General features: G+C 35.6%; 4 protein-coding genes across 4 annotated transcripts; 1 reads left to right on the top strand and 3 right to left on the bottom strand.

Annotated features, from left to right (window-relative positions):
- Nucleotides 1–894: 894 nt before the first annotated feature.
- Nucleotides 895–5,349, top strand: LOC141652551 (uncharacterized). Its single transcript, XM_074460073.1, has 5 exons — nucleotides 895–1,114; nucleotides 1,265–1,314; nucleotides 2,280–2,406; nucleotides 4,132–4,236; nucleotides 4,608–5,349. Exons 1-5 carry the CDS (start codon nucleotides 1,000–1,002, stop codon nucleotides 5,228–5,230), a joined length of 1,020 nt encoding a protein of 339 aa, XP_074316174.1. The 5' UTR covers nucleotides 895–999; the 3' UTR covers nucleotides 5,231–5,349.
- A 658-nt stretch (nucleotides 5,350–6,007) lies between these two features.
- Nucleotides 6,008–10,017, bottom strand: LOC141652550 (FACT complex subunit SSRP1-like). The gene is made up of 15 exons (XM_074460072.1): nucleotides 9,815–10,017; nucleotides 9,135–9,226; nucleotides 8,822–8,930; nucleotides 8,643–8,735; nucleotides 8,489–8,548; nucleotides 8,167–8,364; nucleotides 7,928–8,073; nucleotides 7,777–7,843; nucleotides 7,592–7,672; nucleotides 7,323–7,401; nucleotides 7,128–7,247; nucleotides 6,957–6,985; nucleotides 6,677–6,793; nucleotides 6,173–6,251; nucleotides 6,008–6,084 (listed from the first exon to the last, which is right to left on the bottom strand). Exons 1-15 carry the CDS (start codon nucleotides 9,866–9,868, stop codon nucleotides 6,029–6,031), a joined length of 1,380 nt encoding a protein of 459 aa, XP_074316173.1. The 5' UTR covers nucleotides 9,869–10,017; the 3' UTR covers nucleotides 6,008–6,028.
- A 578-nt stretch (nucleotides 10,018–10,595) lies between these two features.
- Nucleotides 10,596–15,074, bottom strand: LOC141652549 (FACT complex subunit SSRP1-like). Its single transcript, XM_074460071.1, has 17 exons — nucleotides 14,920–15,074; nucleotides 14,087–14,178; nucleotides 13,775–13,883; nucleotides 13,587–13,679; nucleotides 13,400–13,492; nucleotides 13,093–13,293; nucleotides 12,838–12,980; nucleotides 12,649–12,748; nucleotides 12,426–12,566; nucleotides 12,193–12,271; nucleotides 11,986–12,117; nucleotides 11,800–11,828; nucleotides 11,472–11,639; nucleotides 11,136–11,214; nucleotides 10,946–10,994; nucleotides 10,744–10,895; nucleotides 10,596–10,656 (listed from the first exon to the last, which is right to left on the bottom strand). The coding sequence occupies exons 1-16, from the start codon at nucleotides 14,977–14,979 to the stop codon at nucleotides 10,829–10,831; spliced, it is 1,635 nt and encodes a 544-aa protein (XP_074316172.1). The 5' UTR covers nucleotides 14,980–15,074; the 3' UTR covers nucleotides 10,596–10,656; nucleotides 10,744–10,828.
- Nucleotides 15,075–23,868: 8,794 nt separating this feature from the next.
- On the bottom strand, nucleotides 23,869–26,309 carry LOC141652548 (protein ANTAGONIST OF LIKE HETEROCHROMATIN PROTEIN 1). The gene is made up of 2 exons (XM_074460070.1): nucleotides 26,077–26,309; nucleotides 23,869–24,978 (listed from the first exon to the last, which is right to left on the bottom strand). The coding sequence occupies exons 1-2, from the start codon at nucleotides 26,231–26,233 to the stop codon at nucleotides 23,942–23,944; spliced, it is 1,194 nt and encodes a 397-aa protein (XP_074316171.1). The 5' UTR covers nucleotides 26,234–26,309; the 3' UTR covers nucleotides 23,869–23,941.

Raw genomic sequence — 26,309 nt, 5'->3', positions numbered from 1 at the left:
GATTTAAATAATGTGACCAGTGTCCTAAATTTCATAGGATGTCATGTCACGTGTCTATTTTGGTGCTACCTAGTATGGAATAACAGTTAAAAATCACGAGCATCTATTCTTTCAACGTGCATATAGTATAAGATGCCTGGTCTTTATCTCTCAACGGTGTCGGTAACAAATTCCTGATATTTGTATATTTTTCTAGTGGAGGCAGAATAAATATGTGAATAAACGATTAAAAGAAAATTCCCCACCCAACCTACCAAAAACAACACAATGTAACCTAAAATAACCCGAGATGGTGAATTAGTTGTTAGTTTCGATTTGTCGATAGTTTAATTGAAGTTTTTAGGAGTAAAAGGGTAGTTTGGGTTGTACACTCAAATTGTTGACGATTTGAAATAATAAAGATCTTGATGCCTTTATCATGGAAGATAAAAGTTGATATAATTTTTTTAGTGATGTTATTTTGATAAAATACTATTTCATTTCATAATAACACTTGTATAAAATCATTTTATATAAATAGTTTAGTGATTTACAAAATACAACTTCTTAAAAACTCGATTTTTTGTACATATTATTTAAAAGAAAAGAATAAGAGTTTTTCTAACATGTGTCAAGCTAAAGTAGAGAAAGTTTTCAATATTATTCACTAATTATGGTAAATATGAATTTCAACTCTAATTTGTCATCATATATTCTCAACAAATTTTCCTTACTTAACTTATTATCATGTGCCCTAAAGGCACATGTTAGAAAATTCGAAATAATAATACCACTACACTTTTGTTTAATATCACAATCATACAAGTTAAGTTTAAGGACACGATATTATTCACCGAATCACAAACATAAATGGCATTAGCGATTTTAGTAGTAACATTATACATCGGACTTTATGCCTCGCCTATTTAAAAGCCAAATCGTTCCCTAAATTAGAGTACTCCCAAGACTTTCAAGTTACGTTTACCATTGTTCTACTTCTACAGTTATACTTATCCTCTAATGGCGGATCAAGGAAAAATAGCAGAGATCTTTGAGCTCAACAATGGCGTCATGCAAGTGAAAATCACTAATTATGGTTGCGCCATAACTTCTCTTTCCATTCCTGATAGAAATGGTATTTTTTTTACCTCTCCAATTACAAATTATTTCATCATAAATTTTCAATTTTTATGTCAATTTCTAGTCATTTTTTCTGGGATTTAATTTCTGGGTTTTATTTTAATTATATTAATTATTGATGGGTTTGTTTCAATTTATTGAATAGGGAAACTCGATGATGTTGTTCTTGGATTTGATACTGTTGATCCTTATTTGGTAATTTCTATTTTATTTCCATCAATTTTAATTAAATTAATTGATATTCAAGTAATTTCTGTTTCAGATTAATTCAATTATATGTGTATAACAATATGTTTGATTAATTTGAACAATTATTATTTGTTTGATACTACGGAGTACTAGTTTTTTTCAGTTAATTATAAATTTTTGTATTTTTATTGCAATTGAATTGATTTATTCCTTTGGATGATCAAATATGGCTGTACATTAGTACATAATTCATACTCCCTTTGTCTCGATCAGTTGTTTACCATTTTTATACTTTGCGAGCGTTATTTTAATAAAAGGTAAACAAATGATTCGGACCATAAATTATTTTATATCCTAAAGAATTATGATGTCTCAGAATTCGAGTTTGGTTATCCGTGAGCATTGATTGCATTGCATGATTGTAATTGCATCATGTTCATTTTCAGATTTTGAGCATATTATTTGATGAAATAATTTTCTTCAGTAAGTCTTGCTTCACAAATACTATCCTACAACCAGTTGTATACTAGCATTGTACAACCGCCTCAAAGTTGTTGAGCTCTTACACAAAGTTGTTGAGCTATTTTACAAGTTATTGAGCTATTTTACGAAGTTATTGAGTTTAATAATTATTCTGGGAAGCTCAATAACTTTGTTTCATAGCTCGATAATTTTGTTAGTAGAGCTCGATAAGTTTATAAAAAAGCTCAATTACATTGAATAAGTTGTATCACTTGTATGTACAACCGGTTGTATAATACATTAACTGGTCTTGCTTACAACCGTTGTAAGTTGTAACGAAGGGTGGAATGCACCATCACTCCCAAACAAAGTGTGGGTTTGGATGAATTTATACCTCCGTTGTAAATTATTCTTGTTTACCACGGATGTAAACAAGAATTTGTGAATTTTCTTTGATGTTTTTTTGTTATTTCAAATTTGTTTTCTGATGTTAAATCTTTGTAATTCAGCAAGGAGCTGGATCATATTATGGCTGCATTGTTGGTCGTGTTGCGAATCGTATCAAAGATGGAAAATTTACACTGAATGGAGTGGAATACTCTCTGGCTATAAATAATCCACCTAATAGTCTTCATGGTATGATACTTTCAGCTCATATATCTCGAAACTTGAGTTGTAGTGCGTCTTTTGACATTGGTGATGTTGTTCGTCCCCAATTGTCTACTCCTATATTGTAAGTGATGTTCCTCATTCCCGGTGATGCTCTGGCCTCTGGGTATTGGTACATGTTCGAGTGACGGACTCGTGGACCCGTGTTCACTCAATCCTAAAATGACGATGATAATGGAGCACATTGCAGAACATAAATCAAGTTATTAGGAGTGAAATTAACCTGTACTGAATGCTGTTTTACCAGTATAACGCTGTCGTGTGTTTTGTTTACAGTGTATTTTTTTTTTCGCACTCTCAGTTTAAAGTTTTTAATACGCAGTATTAAAGTTCGATGCTATTGTTGGGAGAACGGAAGAATTTCCTATTACCATCGGGGTGCATCAAGGTTCTGCACTTAGTCCTTTTCTCTTTGCTATAGTTATGGATGAGTTGACAAGGGATATTCAGGACGACATCCCTTGGTGTATGATGTTTGCTGATGATATTGTGTTGATTGATGAGACAAAAAGAGGGGTGGAGAGAAAGTTGGAATTGTGGAGGCGGACTTTAGAGACTCGTGGGTTCAGCCGAGCAGAGTAAGACCGAGTATTTGAGGTGTCAAATCACTAAGGTGGCGGGGTTGAGATCGACAGAGGCGGGGAGTATTATTTTCGATGGGAATGTTGTTGAGGGTTCGGATTTCTTCGGATATCTAGGATCTATTATTCAAAAAGATGGGGAGTTAGACAGAGATGTGGCTCACGTAATTAAAGCGGGATGGTTGAAATGGAAGAGTGCTTCAGGGTTTCTATGCGATAAAGATATGCCCCAAAGATTAAAGGGAAAATTTTATCGCACGGCAATTAGGCTCGCCCTACTTTACGCTCCGAGTGTTGGGTCGTGAAGCATTGTCACATTCAAAAGATGAGTGTGGCGGAGATGCGCATGTTGAGGTGGATGTGCGGACATACAAGGAAAGATCGGTTAAGGAATGAGGTGATTAGGGAAAAGGTAAAAGTGGCGCCAATAGAGGACAAGATGATGGAAAACCGCCTAAGATGGTTTGGCCATGTGAGACGGAGACTTATGGACGCACCAGCTTAGGAGGTCGAGACTTGGAGAAAGAAAAGGTCCATAGAGGCGAGGAAGACCGAGACAGACAAGGTTGAGAGTGATAGAGCACGATATGAGAGTTCTGGGGCTTGAGGAGAGTATGGTGACGGAGAGGGCACAATGGAGGGAAAGGATACATGTGGATTTTTAGTATCTGATGTTTTTTGATAGATTTAATGTTTTTTTTTATTTAATTTAAAGAAATTAAATTATTTATTTTTCTCTCCTTTATTACACTTTTTCACCAACCACTTTCTTATAGATTTTACCCGGTTCATTCCGGATCCTTAACTCTATTTCGGTTTTTAAAAATCGTTTTAATCTTTTCTCTCGATTTAAATTTTAAGTTTTTATAAAAGAAAGACGGAATTCGATTTTAAAACCCCTAAGTTTACCTTGCCTTTCCATTACATTTTTCGTTCTTTCTTTTTGTTTTTCATCTTCCCTTTTTTTATTCGCATTTTGAGGCTTGCGTTCACCCATAGACGGTTCGAAAGGATGATTCATGTCAGCCGACCCCAAATCATTTTGGGATTAAGGCTCTGATGTTGTTGTTGTTGTTGTTGCTATTGTTGTAATAGACATTTGTGGATTCAGGTGGATTAAAGGGCTTCGATAAGAAAATCTGGGAAGTAGTTGAGCACAAGCAAGGTGACACCCCCTCCATCACGTTCAAATATCATAGTCGTGATGGCGAGGAAGGTTAGTTGTTGTTCCCTCTTCTTCTACCTCATTACCTCACACCTAAACTTCTTAAACAGGTCATTCGGGTTAGTATAATTCACATCTCAAGTTGGATTAAATCGACTTATCATGTCTAAGGTCTACTGTCTCTCCTATGTTGCTCAGACTCGTTTAGAAGGATCCGACACGGGTGCGTGTCATGTCCAAGTGTCGAACTTGGCCATTTTTATGAAAAATATGCATATTTTGGTTTAAAACGAGGTGTCAAAGTGTCATAGCCTTGTCCGAGTGTCAAGTGTCGGACACGGGTACGTGACGGAATTAGAAGAGTCGGAGTATCATAAACTGTCTCACTACTCAACTTTGTCTTCACTTGTTTTCTTTTTTAGGTTATCCTGGTGATCTTTCTTTGACTGCAACGTATACTCTCGTCTCCAAGACAACCATGAGACTCGATATGGAAGCCAAAGCTGGAAACAAGGCCACCCCGGTGAATCTCGCACAACATACCTACTGGAACTTAGCTGGCCATCACTCCGGCAAGGTACTTGATCATCACATTCAAATATGGGCTAATCACTACACCCCAGTAGACGAGAAAATAATCCCGACTGGTGAGATCGTCCCTGTTAAAGGCACACCATTCGATTTCACCACCGAGAAGAGAATTGGCCAGGATATTGGTCAGGTTGGGATGGGGTATGACCACAATTACGTACTTGATTGTGGGGATGAGAAGATGGGGTTGAAACACGCCGCTAAAGTGCGAGAACCATCTAGCCATAGGGTATTAGACGTTTGGACCAACGTCCCCGGCATGCAATTCTATACTGGTAACTTTGTAAACGGTGTTACTGGCAAAGGTGGGGCCGTCTACAACAAACACGCAGGACTTTGTCTTGAGACACAAGGATTTCCAAATGCTGTTAACCAGCCAAATTTCCCGTCCATTGTCGTTGAACCTGGTCAGAAATACCAGCACAGCATGCTGTTTGAATTTTCGCTTGCGTAGCTTTAAAAGTTTTTTTTTTGTTGGCCTGGGTTGCTCAATAAGGTACTTCAGCTACGGAAGCTTTTACCGATCATGTATTTAGGTACTGAGGACTGAATAAATCTGATTGCTTTCGTTTATCTGTGGAGTCTGGCTAGCTAAAGTGTTGTGTTGCAGATCTTCATGTTACTAAAGTGTTTAAGCTATGGTTAAGTTTTTTGATTCTCTTTACATATTGATTGATTTTTTAGCACAATTTTCATTACAATTTTGGATGATTTTGCTGAATATCTTTCATAATTGACAATTAAATATCATCTCAAATATTTTTACTTCAACATGAAAGTTAATTTGTTAACCCTAACTCATTGTAACAAATTAAATAAGTACTCGTTTTTAATGCGAAGTGATGTTTCGACCACTCTCGATTTACTTTGTAAATTGTTGCATTTTACTGTGATATTGCATTAGCTATGATCCTACCTTCATGTTGTTCATCATATTATTGCCAACAATTTTCAATCAATTTATGCCATTGTACTTTGTTTGCATTTTGCAATAATCAGCAAGATCACGAAGCCATCGACTACCCACGCTACTAACTACTAAGCAACTGATACGGTTGGCACAACAAAACATTGATGCGTAAACTTTGCACTTTGCAGCACATAATCTCGGACTATGAAGCAGCTAACCTTATTAACAAACTACTCTGTAGTAATTATTTTGACAATTGTTCAAAGTTAACTACTAGTACTACGGACTAGTTACTTCTACTACGGACTAGTCACTTTCGGCCTTTCGCAGTCATTCTCTGGCTCAGTACGGCTGAAAGTCGGCTTTAGCCATCGCGTGATAAGGTTCTTTCTCAGCAGCTGTGCCACAGTATTGTACCCACCGGTTACGAAAACAACTCGGCATTATGCAAATATAAAAAAAACCCAAAACATTCATATCTCATACCTGACATATTCCTCCATTTCTCCCCAAGAATCCTCCCTATACGAGCGAAATTGGCAGAAGGGTTTTCTTTTTTGACGTTCTAAGATAAATATCGAACAACAACAACATTAGAGCCTTAATCCCAAAATGAGTTATATTAAAAAAAATTCAATACTGAATTAGAACATCCAAGAATAAAATAAAATTAGATACTAAATTGTCACGCAACTACTACCTCCATCCCATTTATTATTTAATTTATTCCATATTAGACTTCAGTGGTAAGCTAATGCTCATCATAACAAATAAAGATATAACGTAAACTGTCACATTCGTCTAATTAAAACCAAGTATTAGGTATAATTTCATGAAAAAAAGTTGTTTTATAGAATTTATAGAGAGAAAAATAAAGGTCAAAGCTGCCATCGTTTGATCCAATGAGGACAATATAATGAGATGGACTGATGGAGGCGGTATAATCTACAGACTATAGGAAATAAACATCATAACGAAAAAAGTAAATACCTCTCGCTCCGCTCGGGCGAAAAATACAAAAGCAGTCGTTAGACGCCTTGGGGTATTTGGATCATCATCACTATCGGCGTCTTCCTCAGAGTTGTCAGTAGAAGAACCTTCTTCATCCTGTCCAATGTAAGAGTACAAAGTAAACACTCTGGTATATATTAATCAGAGGCACAGGAAGAATAATAATTTGATAAAAAGACGACTTTGAAAAATGGAAATGCTGCAACAAAAAATGATTGATCCAAACCAAAATGAAATAAGAGCCCGCAGCTATAAATACCTCGTCATCTCCACTCTCAAGAGTCTTCCCTGTAACACAAATTAAATTCAGGATGATTTCAGGTGAAGTATGCAAGTCGACAAGTCGTATAATTAAACATCAAAGCTTGTTAATTGGCAGAGTAACAAGCATTGCCTTTACTTTTATTTCGAGTACACTATTATTAGTTACCTTCAGACAGGTTCCTTGACGCCATATTAGATTGTTGCCGATGGTTATACTCGACTATTTCATCCAAGTAACGTTTCTTGTCAGCTCGAGATTTAGCTTCATAATGTTCTCTCTCTGCAGCTACACTCAGTATTGTACCCAGCGGTTACTCAAACATAGATTTCGTAAATAAGTTTAAACAAACAACATACATACCTGACATATTTCTCCATTTATCCCCCATTATCCTCCCAAAATCATTCCAAGTGATGCCAGGGTTCTCTTTTCTTACATTCTGCGTAAAATATCCAAAAGAAAACTATATTATCGGTCTATATTCGCTTTTCTAACAGAATTGTACAGATAATGTAAAATCTGTCACGTTTGATATAATAAACAACTAGTTTTACGGTAATGTATTTTATGATTGAATTGTTTATCCAACAAGAACAATGTAAAATGGAGGGACTAAAATCTACTTGTACCTCTCGCTCCGCTTGGAGGAAACACGCATAAGGCGTCATTGCTTTTGGAGCATTCGGATCCTTCTTGTTTCGTTTTCTATTCTGTAACCCATCATCATCTCCATATATTCAGCCAAACATACTAGTAAAATAACGAGACTAAAACAGAAATAGTTCTCCGTGAACATTATTAATAACCGGATTACCTCTTGTTCTTCTCCATCACTATCACTGCTAGATTCATCACTTGAAATGACTTTCAAACCAATGTAGCTGGCATATAACCAAACACCGTCACAACAAGACTAATGAGCGGGCATTTTTATCTGCAAAGAATAGTTGAACTTTCATACAAACCTAAAATACTCTTTCAAATAATAATATTCCCTCCTTCTAATGTTCTTGAAGAGGTGTTCCTGCTCAGTCCTCAATCTTACTAGGAGGTCAAAGTAACCCTTGCTGGATCCCGGAACAATTTCCCCCTGAAGCTCCACGTAATCAATCTGGAGATAGTTTGTTCATTAGGAAACAATAGTATAATTGCTTGCCATAAAATATTACGAGTACTTAGTGCACTTAGCAGCATTTTAAAGTACCTCCGTATAATGAAAAAGTGACGGCGGTTCTGGTAAGAAGAAGAAGCATTTTGCAAGTGGGTACAGAATTCCAGCTTCATCGTTTAATGTAGAATTCACAGCATAGCCATTTCGCATACTGCGGAATACTCCTGGTCTTGTGATCTTGGTACTTGACAAGGTACGTAATATTTTTGTGAAAAAGCGATGAATGAGGCCCTGCGTGAGTGCAACTCGCAACCAGATAATGTAACATAAGAATCATAGGAAAGCCACATATTATTGTGAAGAATAATAAAATAAACCAAGTTCACAAAAGTACAAAACTAACTTAAAACAATACCTTGTAAGGTGGTTCATTACTAGTGCAAGGAGGGCTTTTAATCTCACAGTCAGTCTCGAACTGAAAGTAACAGCAAAGAAATAAATCGCGATTGACGGAAAGCAAAGGAGAAGTTGCAAGTTTAAGAAAACAAATAAAACGAAACAGAGCATACCTGCATCACAATATGAGGGTGCAATGTTTCCCCTACGCGAATTGGAGGATCAAGAGTGATAACAACAAATGTGTACGGCTGCGGTTGATTTGACTGCACAAACAAATATGTAACATTGACATCGCAATGAAGCCAACACTCTATTACCAAAAAAACATAGGCAGGTAGAATAAACAGACCCCGGGAAGACAGAAAAGGCGAACAATACTGCTATACTGAATCGTAAAATCATTAGTCTCTCCAACAAGGTGTAAGCACGAGAGATGTAATTCAACACTGTACTTATCCCTGCAATAGAAAATAAGACTATTCAGTAACCGATAATCCACATCTTCAAGCAGGTCATGTAGAGCATAATGAATGTCATATTTACCTTTTGAAGCGAAATATAACTAACTCTCATTAAATTAGTTGTTTACGTTTTCTTCTCTTATGAGGAGTAATACAATGGCAGGCAAACGCTATCACAAACTTTGATCTTCCATAGATTACCTTAGATTGAGAATAGGGATGCCATTAAAAGTAACAATTGCCTCTTTTGAATCAATATCGGCCACAGACGACATGGGCATATCATCGGAAACCTATGAAAAGCGGAACCTCCAGATAATCAGATATAGAACATATATCATAATAATACGCCACGAAATAATACCAAAAGATAATTTCACACATAAAGCAAACCCAAATAATGTAGTGTAAGTCGAGTGTTCTTAACTCGTGGTTTCTCTTTTACAGCGAAATTACCGCTTCAACAAACCCTAGAGAAATCAAAGATTCACAATATTTCCCCCAATAATCACAATCATGATGAAATCACATACTTCTGCATACTCCTCTTTTACAGCGAAATTACCGGTTCAACAAACCCTAAAGAAATCAAAGATTCACAATATTTCCCCCAATAATCACAATTATGATGAAATCACATAATCTTTACAATTAAACCAACGCAACATCGAAACAATCCAAGAATCACATAATTCGCGCTAAATTAGGTGCAAGCTCACATAATAATCAGATCAATTTCCTAATCAAATCAAGAACCCTAAATTTTGACATAATATCACCAAAACATAGACAGAAAACAAGTACACTATCAAGAACAATCAAAGATGAGGAATCGAAGATTCAAGGGAGTGAAGGAAGGAAGAAAGAGGAGAGAGACTAACAGTTCCGTCATGGCCGCTAACGGAGATGTTGTTGTCGAGGTTGACGTCCGCCATTTTTGCGAGCTTGATAAAAATGAAAGCGTGTGTGTGAAGGTCGTTTGAGTTTTATGGAGAGTTTCGGGAATGAAGTGGCGCGAACTTTGTTATGACTTCTGACTTTATGAGTCCGTGATACGGTAAGACGAGTCAAATAAGAGATGCAATCCCTTAAATTTTGTGTAGAACCACCTCACAAACAAATCGGATCGTATTGAGTTTGTATTCGTGTCACATGTAAACGGATTACGTATTCTTCACCCAAATCCGATCCAATTAAATTTTGTGTCATATGTTGACCCACTTACATAAATGGGTCATCAAGCCTTAACTCAAATCCGTTAATTTCGTGTCAGGTTAATATTTGAATTTTTTTGTATTTTATGTAATAAAGGATCACGAAAACATAAGAAGACTAATTTACTAAACAGATCATTCGTGTCAGGTTTGTGTTTGGAGAGGTCAACCTAAAACCGACCCAATTAAATCATGTATCATGTTTGTGTTGACCCACTAAAACATAAATGGGTTGTTGACCCCTCACCTCATATACGAGTAATAGATAAATTACTTTCAGCAACTTTCCTATAGGACCGTTCTATAGCATAAAACCGACCCAATTAAGGAGAGCCCAACGCAAATTGTTACACATGAGTTGTAATCTTGACATAGTACCACAATTGTTACACATGAGTTGACATCAAACATCATGTATGGAAAAAGTCTCCACAATTCTGCATCATTCTTTCTACATTTGATCAATCACACACATACTATTGTTGTAACTTGTAATAGACATTGTTGAGCTATTTACGATTTACACAATGCTGCATCACTCAGCGCACTAATCAGCAAGATTAGAAGTAGGAGCACGAAGCCATCGACTATGCTACTAAGCAACTCATACGGTTGGTACGCAAAACATGGATGCATTAACTGTGCAGCACATAATCTCATACTATGACGCAGCTAACCTTTTTAACAAACTACGCTGTATTGTTCAGAGTTAACTAGTATGGAGTAGTTACTTTCTCGGTCATTCTCTCTGACTCTATAATAGCAGATTGCTGATAGAGCTATTTTCTTTGAACGTACCGCTGTCTGTCGGCTTGAGCCATCGCTTCATAAGGTTCTTTCTCTGCAGCTGTACACAGTATTGAACCCATCAGTTACGAAAGCAACTCGGATTATGCAAATATAAACACTTCTTTTCAAAAAAAATTAATAAATGCACAAGCAGATTATAGGCGTCTTCAACGAAATAAAAAAAATTCATATCTCATACCTGACATATTACTCCATTTCTCCCCAAGAATTCTCCCTATATCAGTGAAAGTGGCAGAAGGGTTCTCTTTCTTGGTGTTCTAACAAAAATATCGAACAACAACAACATTAGAGCCTTAATCACAAATTAATTTATATTATGAGAAAATTAGATATTGAATTGAAATATCCAAAAATAAAATAAAATTAAACACTAAATTGTCACGCAACTTCTACTTTGTCACATTCATCTTATTAAAACCAAGCATTTTCAGGCATAATTTCCAAAAAAAAAAGGCTGTATTTTGAGGCGGTATAATCTACAGGTAATGAACATCATAAAGAAAAAAGTAAATACCTCTTGCTCTGCTCGGGAGAAGCATAAGAAAGCAACCATTGGACACTTTGTGGTATCATTAACACCATCTGCACTGCTGCTATCATTAACATCATCACTATCGCTGTCTTCCACGAAGTTGTCAGCAGAAGAAACAACTCCAAGGCTGTTGGTAATGAAATCTTCATCCTGTCAAATGTAAGAGAGTAAAAACTAAACACTCTGGCATATATGAATAATAATTTGACAAAAATACGACTTTGAAAAATGGAAATGCTGCAAAAAAAAAAAAAAAAAAAAAAACTGATTGATCAACAAAAATGGGATAAGAGCCCACAGCTATAAATACCTTGTCATCTCTGGTTTTAAGAGCCTGCACTGTAACACAAATTAGATTTAGGATCATTTCAGGTGAAGTATGTGTTAGGCGGAACAAATTATAGTTTGGAATGATTCTTAAATATCGAACCTTGTTATTAGGCGGAACAATGAGCATTGTCTTTACTTTTATTTGGAGCACACTATTATTAGTTACCTTTAGATAGCCAAGACAGGTATCTTGACGCCGTCTTGTTAGGTTCCTGATGGTAATTATACTCGACTATTTCATCCAAGTAACGCTTCCTGTCAGCTTGAGCTTTTGCTTCATAAGGTTCTCTTTCCGCATCTATGCACAGTATTGTACCCACCGGTTACTCAGACTTGGATTTTGTAAGTAACTTTAAACAAACAACATCCATACCTGATATATTTCTCCATTTCTCCTCCATTATCTTCCCAATATCAGTGAAAGTGATGCTAGGGTTCTCTTTTCTTACATTCTGCGTAAAATATCCAAAAGAAAACACATTACAGAATTGTAATGCAACTATTATCAATCTATATTCTCTTTTCTTATAGTCCACCTATGTCAACTTTAACCAATTATTTTTCCGGTACAAATATAATGTAAAATAATTGGTTTTGGAGCATTACCTCTTGCTCTGATTCGGAGAAAAATAGAAAAGCAGTCGTAATTGGTTTTGGAGCACTAAGTTCCTTCTTGATTCGTTTTCTCTTCTGTGAATCTCCATGTTTAGTCGGCTTCTTGCTTCCCTTCTCTCTTTTAACACGCATCTGTATTCAGCCAAACATACTGGTGAAATAAGAAGACTAAGAGAAAAATATTTCTCCATGAACATTATAATGACCGGATTACCTCTTGCTCTCCATCAGTATCACTACTATCAGGATCACCAAATTTGTCAAAAACGCCAACTTCATCATCACTTCGACTCGTGACTTCCAAATCGATATTGCTGGCATATAATTAACCAAACCACGTCAGGATAATAAATAATGAGCCGGCATTTTTAGCTACAAGGAATAAGTGAAGTACCATACAAACCTAAAATACTCTTTCAAATTATAATATTCGCTCCTTTCAATATTCCAGAAGTGATGGTCGGGTTCAGTCCTCAATCTTACTATGAGGTCACAGTAACGCTTGTCGGATCCTCGCACTTTCTTCTGAAGCTCGAGAAAAAAAATCTGGAAACAATAGAATAGGTTAATTGCTCACACTTTGCAATCAAGAAATCAAGCATGGTATGCCACACAATATTACTCCTACTTAGTACACTTAGTAGCATTTTGAAAGTACCTCCGTATTATGAAAAAGTGTCGGCGGTTCTGGTAAGAAGAAAAGGCATTCTGCAAGTGGGTACAGTATTCCATTGTCATATTTTGAATTACACTTCACAGCATAACTACCGTCTTGGCTGCTGCGGAATACTCCTGGTCTTGTGATCTTGGTACTTGATAACGCACTTAATGTTTTTGTGAAAAAGCCATGAATAAGTCCCTGTATGAGTGCAATCCACAGCCAGATAATGTAACATAAGAATCATACGAAAGCCACATCTTAGTGTGAAGAACAATAAAACTAACATAGGACCTGAGGACCATACCGAGTAAGGTGACTCTAATCCATCTTTAAACTTGTATTTCAAGAGTTCAATACTTGTGTAAGGAGGGCTTTTGATCTCACAGTCAGTCTCGAACTGAAAGTAATAGCAAAGAAATAAATCGCCATTCAAGGAAAGCAAAGAAGATGTTGGATGTTTAAGAAAACAAACAAAATGAAACAGAGCATACCTGCATCACAATATGAGGGTACGATGTTTCCCCTAGACAAATTGGAGAATCAAGAGTGATAACAACAAATGTGCGAGCCTGAGGTTGATATGACTGCACTAACAAATACGGGGTATGAACACTGACATCGCAATGAAGCGAATACTCTATTATTAACAAAAACAATGTAGGCAGTAGAATAAACTGACCTCAGGAAGACTGAAAAGATCAACAATACTGCTATAGTGAATCGTAAAATCATTGGTCTGTCCTACAAAGTGTAAGAGCGAAAGATGTAATTCAACACTGTATGTATTCCTGCAATAGAAACTAAAACGATTCAGTAACCGCTAATCCACATCTTAGAACAGGTCGCGCAGAGCATAAAAAACATCAACCATTAGGTGCAAAATGTTATTAACTCTCATCCAACTAATTGTTTACATTTTCTTCTTTTATAACGAGTTGGAGTAACACAATGGCAGGCAAAAGCTATCACAGAAACATATTCCATAGATTACCTTGGATTGAAAACAGTGACGCCATTAATTGTGGCAATTGCCTCTTTTGAATCAATCTTGGCCATAGTCGACATGGTCGTATTATCCGCAACCTGTGAAAAGCGAATCCAAATGTTCTATAATCAAATATACTGTAGAAGATATCATAATTATACGCCACCAAATAATTTCAAAGATAATTTCACACACAAAGAAATTAAAACCTCAAAACCCTAATAATACGCCATAGATTAATATCATAAAAGTTCGATTTAATTGGAGTGTTATTAGCTCGTGGCTTCTCTTTTACAGCGAAATTACCGCTTCAACAAACTCTAGAGAAACCAAAGATTTACAATATTTCCCCTAATAATCACAATTATGAAGAAATCACATAATTCTGCATAATTTCTTCACAATTAAACTAACGCACCATCGAAATTATCCAAGAATCACATAATTCGGCTAAATCAGATCAATTCCGTAACCAAAACCCTAATTAATCAACATAATATCACAATAACAAAAACATTATAATCGATGACAACGCGTGAGGCAAAAATATACTTCTGCATCATTCTTCACATTTAAAGGAAGCAATTTAGAAACTATCCAAGAATCACATAATTCGGCCAAATCAGATCAATTCCGTAACCAAAACCCTAATTTATATATCACAAAAACATACACAAGAAACAAATTAAAGTAAAGGAACGAGAACAAACACTGAACGCAATCGATGACAACGGCGAACGAATTGAGGTTAGAGAGCACGCGCGAGGCAAAAATATAGAAAAAAAGAAGAATCGAAGGGAGTGAAGGAAGGAAGGAAGAAAGAGAAGAGAGAGACTGACAGATTCGCTTTCGCCATGGCTGCTAATGGAGCTGTTGTTGTCGAGGTTGACGTCCTCCATTGTTGTGAGCTTGATAAAAATGGAAGCGTGTGTGTGAAGATTGTTTCTGGAATGAATTGGCGCCAACTTGTTACGGGTTTACTATGAGTGATGAGTGAGACGGTATAACCGTATAAGACGGTTTTATAAGATAAATACGCGGTCTAAATATGTACTCCCTATATCACAATTATCGTTTTATACCGTAAAACGATCTTTTAATAAATGTTATTCATTTATTATTATTATTGCTAATAAATGAGACGGTCACGCAATAAATACTGGTATTTCTATAGCCTCACATTTTATTTTACAACTCGATCCTTTATGATGACTGATGGGGCATATTCTGCACCCGCTGACCAAGTCAACATATTGAGCAAGGTCAAAGATATACACAAGCAAGTCAACGACTTAGACAAATTTAACCGACGCAGCTGTGGCACTCTCTCTCGTGCCTCGGCTAGGACAACTAGCCAGCCGGGGCACATATCCGCGAACTCATATCCAAGACCCCTCGGCGGCGAGTCAACAGGGCCCGCCGGCCTGCCATGGGTCCCTCGGCCGAGGGTAGATCAGTCTTTCCATCTGCTAGCCACTTGGCCACTTGGCCACTACGTGACAAAAGGTGAAAGTCTATAAATACCCCTCAACTCTCATTGAGGAAATGATCCACAATTTAACCTAACCACCTCATAATCTGGTAATATCTTCCTTATCTCTCTACAATATATATTTCGCCAAGTAACAACAACTTATCCCTCTAAGTTTACTGACTTGAGCGTCGGAGTGAGTTCGCTCGGCCCAAAGCCGAGCCCTCAGTTTGTTCACTGTTTCAGGAGACCGAAAGGAGGATTCAACCAAGAGACGTCATTCTACAAGCACGGGTGGTAACAAATAACTGCTCTGGAATTACACCCGGAACAATGACCATTAACCTATTTATTAGTAGATTATTATCAAAATAAAATTAAAGTAATTTCTTTTGGTTTGGACTATTATAATTGGGTTAGTCTCATTGTAAAATCATGTGTGATTAACTCGATGACACTACTTAAGTTATTTAATCGTGTGTGTAATTAACTTTTTTTAGTTATCAAAGATGTCGTAGCCTAGTGGTTAAGGAGGATCGGTCCTACTTTCGAATCCCCACCCCCGATAGATTTCTCTTGTAGTTCATTTGACACTAAAAGGAAAAAAAACTTTTTAGTTTGGATTAGTTGCTAACAATGTGTATCTATGCCTCTATGGACTATGATACCATCCAAATGGTCTAATGGTCTACATTCTGTGATTTAAGAATTAAATAATAAGTTTAATAGTTAATTAAGTATTTTTCCATTAACTAAATGAGTTATTTATTTATTTATTTTCTACTCGTATTAATTTGGGAGTTACCCTTGATGTATTAAAATTTGGTCAAATATATTTTTTTTTTGATAGAAAGCTAAAATAATAATATTAAAAAAGCAACATAATGTCAGTATTCACAAGATTAATTTTACAAGGTGATCAATGCCATTTATTGAATGAATTCATTGCTATTATCATTAAATTTAATTTAATCAATTGCTTTTGATTTCCGTTTCTAATGGCGGATCAAATAAAGTGAGAAAACCAACACTAATGAAAAGATTATTGTAAGATTATCTTATATGAGAATTAGTCGAGACATGAAAAGATAAAGAAAGGACGAGAATAACAACAATTCAACAATGAAAAGGAAACATAAAGTTGAGTCGGGCCGAGAAATCTATATATATATATATAAAAGAGAGTTTTTTCGAGCGATCTGAGAGCGTCCACATCATCAAAAATTAATTTAGGAAAGTATAATTTTTAATGTAAAAAATAAAGTGGAGAATCTTTTAATTATTATAATATGTATATTTCCTAAATTATATTCAAGTGATATTTCCAATTTTTATATCAACCTTTTACATTTCATTTGGCAAAAAAATATCGTTAAAAAAATTATGAAAATAATATAATTAGCTTTGTGGTAAAAAATGCTATCATTAGAGTATAGATTTCATATTCTTTGCACATATTAAAGATTGTGTACTTCGTAATACGTAAAATTGTGTACTTTTTAGTATGTTTTGTCCCACATTGGAAAATAACGTAGGTGCGATGAATATGCTACATATAAATAGTAGAATTGTCCCACATCGAAAAATTAGTTCAAGGTGATGTGATCCTATGATTATAAATAGGAGACATATTTGGAACTTATGATCCACCCAAAAAAATTTGAGTCTCATAAATATTGTTTTAAAGAGCTCTTAAGATTTTCAATCATTATCTACGATATGATATAAAAAATAAAGTGGAAATCGTTGGGAACTACCCGGGAAAGAGTTAAGAACATGAGCAAGAAAATCAAAAAATACAAAACTAAAGATTTTACTAATGGTAGTCTCCTGACAGAGTACAAAACTAAAGAAATAATGTCGGTAAAAAAATTATGAAAATAATATTATTAGATTCATGGTAAGAAATGCTATCATTAGAGTATATATAGATTTCATATAATTTACACATATTAAAGATGGTGTATTTCATAGTATGTTATATGTCCCACATTGAAAAATAATATAGGTGTGACAAATATACTACATATAAAAAATAGAATTTTCCCACATCGAAATATAACATAAGGTGGGTGATTCCATGATTATAAATAAGAGGCATCCTTGGAACTTAGGCATCAACCCAAAATCATTTGAGTATCTTAAGTACTGTCTTGGAGTGCTCTTAAAAGTTTATATCATTATATTTTCTATCTATTGATTTTATATGTCCCACATTTAAAAAATAATGTAGGTGTAAATATACTACGTTTAAATAATATAATTAGAATTGTGTTAAAAAAAAATTCTATCATTAGAGTATAGGTTCATATCATTTGCACATATTTTTATTATGATAAAAAAAATAGAAAACAAATGTATGAATATTAATAGATAATATAGTATTTACTTATTATTAAATGGGTTGGATGTCGAATTAGGTTCAAAAAATATGGTGTACTTTTAAATATGTTATTCGTCTCACATTGAAAAATAATGTAGGTGTGATAAATATATACTACGTATAAATAGTTGAATTGTCCCACATCAGAAGATTATCATAAGCTGAGGTGATCCCATGATTATAAATAAGATTTATCCTTAAATTAGAACTTAGGTATCACCCCAAATATATTAATCTCTCAAAGTATACTTATTATATAAGAGACTTTAAACATAATCTTGAATTAAATGTTAAATTTTTAAAGTTGTAACATTTTTTTTAGGTGGGAGAAAGAACGATAAAATAGTCAGTATTATAACGGAAATTTTTCATGATACCCTCGAATTTTGGTAGATTACACATAATACCTCTAATTTTAAGTTTCTACATATAATATCCTTGTGTTTACTTTTTTTCATAATGCTATTACTCCTATGAGTAACTAGATGAGTAATTGAGCATGCCATGCTATTTGTGTTTTGTTATTTAGGTATTAAATGTTAGTTTATTAAATAAAATATGAATTTAGGAATTAGATAATGAAGTGTTTGTGTTATAGATAACAAAAGAAAAAGGCGTCCCCAAGTCATAAGAGTAATGGGCTTACTCTTATGACGGAAGTTGTCAAATGGTATTCTGAGAAAGAAAAAGGTAAACACAAGGGTACCATTTGTAGAAACTTAAAATTAGGAGTACCATGTGTAATCTATCAAAGTTCAAAGTTACCATGAGAAATTTCTAATATTATAATGATATAGTTAATTATATTTTCATTTAAAAGAGAGAGATATTCGTACCAATAAAACAATAAAGGGGGAATTCTTTTTAATTGTTATTTTATTGTCACGCCATCAAACTTAACGTCCATTTAATAACTTTTACATTAGGGGTACCATGGGCAAAAAAATGGAACCTCAAGGTACCGTAGGCAGATTCTTAAAAGTAGGGGTAACATGGAAAATTTGACCAAATTAAGGGGTACCACGGAAAATTTCCGTATCTCAATTATGATTTTTTTTTTTTTGAAGAAAAACAACGTACAAATATTAATGGAGAGTACTTGATCATATTATTAAATTTAAATATAACTATTAGATATAATGAGTAGCAATTGTCCGTATTCGGTATTCGGGATCTGGTTGGATGTCGAACTAAGTGGAAAAAAGATAGTGTAATTCTGAGTATGTTATTTGTCCCACATTGAAGAATAATGCAGGTTTGATGAATATATATTACGTATAAATAGTAGAATTGTCCCACATGAGAAAAATAATCCAAGTTTGGTGAATATATTACATATAAATAATAGAATTGTCTCACATCGAAAGATTAGTATAAGGTAGGGTGATTATATGATTATAAATAAGAGTTAACCCACGTATATATTAATCTTTTATTTTTTTTGAAAGAGATATTTTAATAATATGTAAACCAATCATTAGACATAGAATGTAAACATTAAACTCTTATAACGTTTTTTTTTTTGCATTATAAATAAGTTTATTACCCCGTTGCAACGCACGGGCATTCAAACTAGTAATTGAAGAATTCATTGGACGTAGCCCTAGGCCGTAGCACGGATATGTAGCAATCTTATGGATGGTTGTTAAGAAGTCGAGTAATACAATCGGAATAGCAATGGTTTTGTAGGGTTGTCGAATCCGCGGGATCAGGATGAAAGGAGTTGTCGTTGCATTCATCCTTGCATTTACTGACCTCTTCAAAAGTCGGGAAGCGGACATTGAATTCCACCACTGGTAGTTTATCTTCATCATGCATGCAACCGTCACGAATATTAGAATGATACCAAGATTTATCACAAATTCTTGCTTACAATCGTTGTAAATGAAAATAATTTATAACGGGAGTGTAAAACCATCCAAACCAACACTATTTTATTCGCTTAGGACTTGTTTGGTTGACATAAGGGAACTAAAGTTCCCGGGAACTTCAAGTTCACATGAATTTCCAATTCATGTGAATTCCCAAAAAGTGTTTGGTTTGCATGTGGGAAGTTAATTCATGTGGGAAGTTCCAATGACCAATGAGGGCTTGGTGAGTGACTTCCCACATAATGGAGGAAGTAGATTCATGTGGGAAGTTCTACTTCCCATGATTTTGGCAACCAAACAACATCATGGTTTTACACTTCCTAGGAAGTTTAAAATCCCATGATTTTAATGGGCAACCAAACAAGCCCTTACTCTTTGCTTTTCTACGAGTATTTTTTAGATTAGATATCAGCAAATTAGCAAAATATCACAAGGTAATATCCATTCAAGTCGAAATTATTTGGTACGCCGTATTAGGTTGTTAGGGTGCAAACCCATGTCCCACATCACTGACATCAGTAGAATAAAGATGGAAGATCGTGTCTACAGAATATAATAGTATGCGGCCTTTTGTGAAGGAGCCTAAGAGTAAATCTGTAAGAGCTTGGCTTGTACTATTGTGGCCAGTGAACACTGGCGCAGCAAAGGCCCAACAAAAGGTATTCACGCTTCCGCACAACATAGGTAATATAAGTACCTTCTCAGATTTGTGGGAATGATGTTTCGTCATGCAGATACAATTTTATTAATTACCAAATTAGTCTTGTGACAATCTTATTATAATTAGGGCTGGCACGGGTCTAAAACCGGACTGGGCCAGAACCGGAATCGACAAAATTCAAGGACCGGGACCGGACCGGTTGGACCGGAATTACCCACCTTTTCAAATTCCGGCCCATTGGACCGGAATAAAAATACAATTTTAAGAAAAAAATGAAAATAATAATAATTTCGAGCATTCCGGTCCAAACCGGTCCGGACCGAATCGGAATCTTGAAAAATGGTGGACCGGAGACCGGACTGAAATTTAATTCCGGTTCCGGTCTACTAGATTCCGGTCTGGACCAGTCCATTTTTCCGGTATGGACCGGATTATGCCCACCCCTAATTATAATTACCTAAAAACATATATTTCGAAATCGAGTCGATTAAAATGACGGATCCTACATAGCTAAAGTGTAGCGGCTTGAATACAATGAAAGAGTTGGATATATAAGAAACTTGTTGCATGGCAAATTCTCATTTCAAACGGGTTTTTTCAGTTTGAAATTAAAACGGATAAAATGATATAAATATTTTCTGATAAAACGTTACAACGAGTTTACTGTTAAAAAAATGAAAATTTTAGTTATTAACGTTTTATCATTAAATGACCACTTTTTATTATAAAATATTGACATTTTTTCGTATTAATTTAAGAACGTATTAAGAGAGACTTACTGCCTGGTTGTACAACTGGAAGAATACTAGGTTGTTCTACAACTGGTAAAACACTAGGTTGTTCTACAACTGGTAAAAGACTAGGTAGTTTAGGTCCAAGTTGTACTCCTAGTGTGAGTGCGACGACTTGGGTAGTCGTCGTGAGAACATAAACAGCAAACAAAGCAATGATAACTCCATACAACAGCTTCCCCATTTTGCTGTAAAACAGCTAAATGTATGTAATATGTATGTATTTATGTATGTGTATATGTGTATATATTATCGTATATGTGATGCGTCGTCGTCCTGTATTTATAGTTTCACCAACGTGCATTGATGCATGTATGCGTTGTTTGAACGTCGAAGTAACATGGTTGCAACTCTGTATTAGCGTATTAACTAAGTTCATTGACTTAATAATAATCAATGAAAGTATTAACTAAGTTCATTGACTTAACAATTGTATTATTAGAAATCGAGAGGGGAGAGAATTGCATAAGGGATAATTGTATTATTGATGTTATGATGAGTACTTATAATACTCTTATTTAAATGAAATCTTAACCCTAATTTGACCAATCCTAATAGTAGCCGGTCCTAATATAGGCCCAATTTCCTAATAAACAACTCAACAATGAAGGGCGACACAAAGTTGAATTGGCTGAGAAACAATGTGTAGCAATCTTATGGATGGTTATTAAAAAGTCGAGTAATACACTATTCAAAGCAACTAGTTTTAAACCCGTGCAAGGTATGTATTTGGGTCACAATGAATGTTTTTTGATGAATAATTTTTTTTTTTGCATTCCCATTTGTAATTGTGTACTTTTATTATTAATTATGTAATTAAGGAATTATATGTAATTAATTTATTCATTCCGATTTTATATAATTATTTCATAAAATTATCTCTAAGCCAGATATTGTAGCATTTTTGTATTGACAGAACATTGTTAAGAAATAAATTCTTTTGCACTAGTGGGACCCACCAAAAACTGAATTTCAAAAAAAAAAAAATATTGTATATATGACGTGGCTCTCTCTCCATTCAGTAAATGCTCCTGAATTAATAAAGATAGGATTGCTTGCTTGACTTATTGAATCGGGATTGGGAGCAAAGGAGACAGCGCTACGTAATCGACTTAACAGATTCTTTAGGTTTTATTTTTTAGTAAGGTGTATTTTAATAAAATATACCGAATTTGTTAAGTCAATATTTGTTAAAATGAAGTTTCGTGGTACTCGTACCATTTAATTACCAAAATAAATGGATCGTACATTCCTGCTACGTAATCGAGTGCGGCTGATACAATACAATAATGAAGGGATTACCATTAAAATCAAGTGCTAATGTTAGTGCGGCGACATGGGTAGTTGTAGTGAGAAGATGAAGATCAAGAAAAGAAAGCAATGAAGACGACAATTGTTAGGATTCCAGTAAACAGCTACCCCATTTTGCTGTAAAACGGCCAAGTGTATGTGTATGTATGTATGTATATACACAATTTTCCTATGAGACGGTATCTCAATAGATAAATGTATGTGTATATGGTATGCGATGCTCGGAACTTATGTAGGTCGTCCACTATTTATAGTTTCATCAACATGCATGTAGAGCTGGCCATCAACACGGGCTGACCCGGACCGACCCGTTATTTTATGCAACTTGACCCGACCCGGGCCCTAAAATTCCAGCCCGGCCCGCCTTGGCCAGCCATTTTAGCAAAAAAAAAAAAAAAAAAAAAAATTGGTAAGGCCCTCAGTCCGGCTCGCCCTTGGCCCGGGTCAAGCATATCCCGCTCCCGGCCAAGAGAGCCCGGCTCTGCCCGGCCCGTGTAAAGGTCTGTCAACATGCATCAATGCATGTACGCCTTGTTTGACTTTGAAGTTTAAGGTAACATGGTTGCAAGTCTGTATTTAGATTGTGGGAACTAAGTCAACTAAGTTTATTGATTTTAATACTCCTCCAAATTTCCCTGTTTGCCCCATTTCCTCTTAATGATGAGTTGGTCTCCTTTATAAATTATGACGGGCTATTTACGTCTCAGGCTCGAAGTCGTCATAAATACTCCACAAGTTTGCTCTTGGGGACGTTTAAACCCGAGATTTGTAAATTTCACACAAGTTTTAACTATTATTATTAAGCTTACGTGTCGCGTCATCAGGGATCTAGTCATTATCGACCAAGGGACATCCTGGGTGAAGTTTAGTTTGGGTTGGGATAAATCGGGGTTGTATCTATAATTGGTTTGACATCGCGTAAGGTCAAGTCGGCCCTAGTTCACTAAAATTCCGCCTTTTATCGGGTCAGCTTTCTAACAACGCGGAATGGGTTAGCCTTTTACTAGCATTTCACGTGAGCCCACTTCATGCAAGACCCACGAATACGAAATTTGATCGTATTGTCGAATTTTGGAGGGATCTGCATCTCAGGTAACACAGCACAATGGTTTGTAAACTGCAGGTACCACCAGGGAACGACGACAGGGTTTGAACTAATTGCCTTCAGTTTTCGTTCCATGGGAAAATTTTGAAGTCAATTCGGTCATAGATTTCCTTGCTGGCCTATGACCGACTGTCTTGTAATTTCCACGACGGTCACTTACTGGCACAGTTCCTACAGAATCAGCTTGTTACAGAATTTAGAATCGAAAAAGCTGAACTTGCATATACTGAACTATGACATTACAATAAAATCCGGAAGACAAGGGACTTTAACTTGTTCCTCCCTCTCTTACGTACTTAGCTACATGGTCTCTCACGGTGCTACCTAATGCATCAACAAGATTACAATACTGCTCTCTATAAACCGAGTCATGGTGACCATGCAACGCAATATCCAACTGCAACTCATCACCGTAATCAATCATAATATTATGGAGTATACAGCAACCCACGACAATGCTCGGTAATTTCTTTTTATCGGGTCTCCACATAACCTTGCTGAGAATTCTCCAACTTCCCTTCAAAACCGATAAAGCGCTCACTGCAAGTAGCCTAGCAGGTTCATGGGCACCCCTAAATTTTAAGGGAACGTCCGTAAGATCCTTATTTTCATACGGAGTGATTAACCATGGAAGAAGAGGGTATTGATTTCCGCCAACTATGTATTCTCTAATCTCTTCCGTATTTAAACTCATTTTTTGGTTTAACCGCTCTCCATTTTCACAGAGCTTATAAAACCCGGAACATTTCAAGAGCCTGGACACCGTCATGGCTCCCGGCCAACCAGTCACAACATCAAGAAACCGCATTTCATTATCAACTACTCCTTGAAGAAACATACTATAATTATTAGCCTCGTCACACCAATCATCCGACGTTGGAACAGCAGGAAGCGTCATGATAATATGAGTCGAATCAACCGCTCCACAACAATTAGGCAACCCAAACGACTTCTCAAACTTCGATTTGATCTCCTCCAACCGATCCCTATCAGGCCATTTTATATGATGCCTAGCACGCACTTCAAGTGACTCAACAAACCTCCAAGTGACCTGAGAAACCGTGGATTGACCAACCCCAAAAGACGCACCAACAGAAACCTGAGACTCACCAGAAGCCAACCTCCTCATTGCAATAGCAACTTGTTTCTCAACACTAAGAAGCCTCCCTTCTATGTTGATTAACCCCGAGGGTGGTCGGGAAATTAGGTCTTCCCTCACAATTGAGCATATATACTCAAATGTCTTCTTTGAAACCCTAAAGAAATACTTGAATCCCTCCTCTTCATCACTAGGTATTGTCAAACCTGAATTTTTCCCCAATTAACATAATCTCGAGTTAATTACATCAACCAAAGATTAAACTTTAAAGGGGCTTAATCTCACAATCGATCGAACTTAAGGAGGTCAATTACCACAAAATTACAACAATCAAAGGAATTGATCAAACTTAGGGGGTCAATTACCACGAAATTACAATCAAAGGTTAAGGGCCAAGGGGCTTAATTTCAAAATTGATCGAACTTCAGGGGTTCAATTACCGCGAAATTACAACAATCAAAGGTTAAGGGGCTTAATCTCACAATTGATCAAACTTAAGGGGCTCAATTACCGCAAAACTACAACAATCAAAGGTTAAGGGGCTTAATCTCACAATTGATCAAACTTAAGGGGGTCAATTACCGCGAAATTACAACAATCAAAGGTTAAGTGGCTTAATCTCACAATTGATCAAACTTAAGGGGTACCGCGAAATTACAACAATCAAAGGTTAAGTGGCTTAATCTCACAATTGATCAAACTTAAGGGGGTCAATTACCGCGAAATTACAACAATCAAAGGTTAAGTGGCTTAATCTCACAATTGATCAAACTTAAGGGGGTCAATTACCGCGAAATTACAATCATCAAAGGTTAAGGGGCTTAATTTCAAAATTGATCGAACTTAAGGGGTTCAATTACCGCGAAATTACAACAATCAAAGATTAAGGGGCTTAATCTCACAATTGATCGAAGTTAAGGGGGTCAATTACCGCTTTCGAGAAAACAATACATGTCAAAACCATTGATTAAATTCAATCTATAAGTTCAAAACAAGTAAAAATCACAACTTTATTAACTAAATCAAAAGAAAAAATCAAACAAACAAATACCCATCAAGCATTCATCAAAAGATTGCAACTTGATTGATGATAATGTAATAACAATAAATATCAATACCGTCTTAAGCTTAAAACGGTCTTTTTCCGTCCTATGTTGTTCATTTAATACTAGCTCCGTCCCAATCACTTATTTACAATACGTCTCACAATGAATATAAAAGGTAAACAAATGAACTTAAGACGGTTTTAAGCAAGGCAAACTCGATTAAAAAGATGAGAAAAAGGAGGAATTTATAAGGGGTACCTGGAGATGATAAGCTTTTGTGCCAGAAACAATCCCACCAATCAGATTCAATTGATCTGGGTTCAATTGGAACTACATTTAGTGAGATATTTTTCTTCTTTAATTTGTCTAAATGTTTCTTCTTTGATTTCTTCGATTTCTTCTTTAAAGGAACCATTACCCAGAAATGTAGAGTTTACTTGAAGAGTTGATTCAGGGAAATGAACCAAAAACTTCTGAAAGAGTGAAAGGTG

The sequence above is a fragment of the Silene latifolia genome, chromosome 4 (assembly GCF_048544455.1).
Source record: "Silene latifolia isolate original U9 population chromosome 4, ASM4854445v1, whole genome shotgun sequence".
Lineage (NCBI taxonomy): Eukaryota > Viridiplantae > Streptophyta > Magnoliopsida > Caryophyllales > Caryophyllaceae > Silene > Silene latifolia.
Note: the sequence above shows the minus strand (reverse complement) of the source record. Positions and strands in the feature narration are given on the sequence as shown.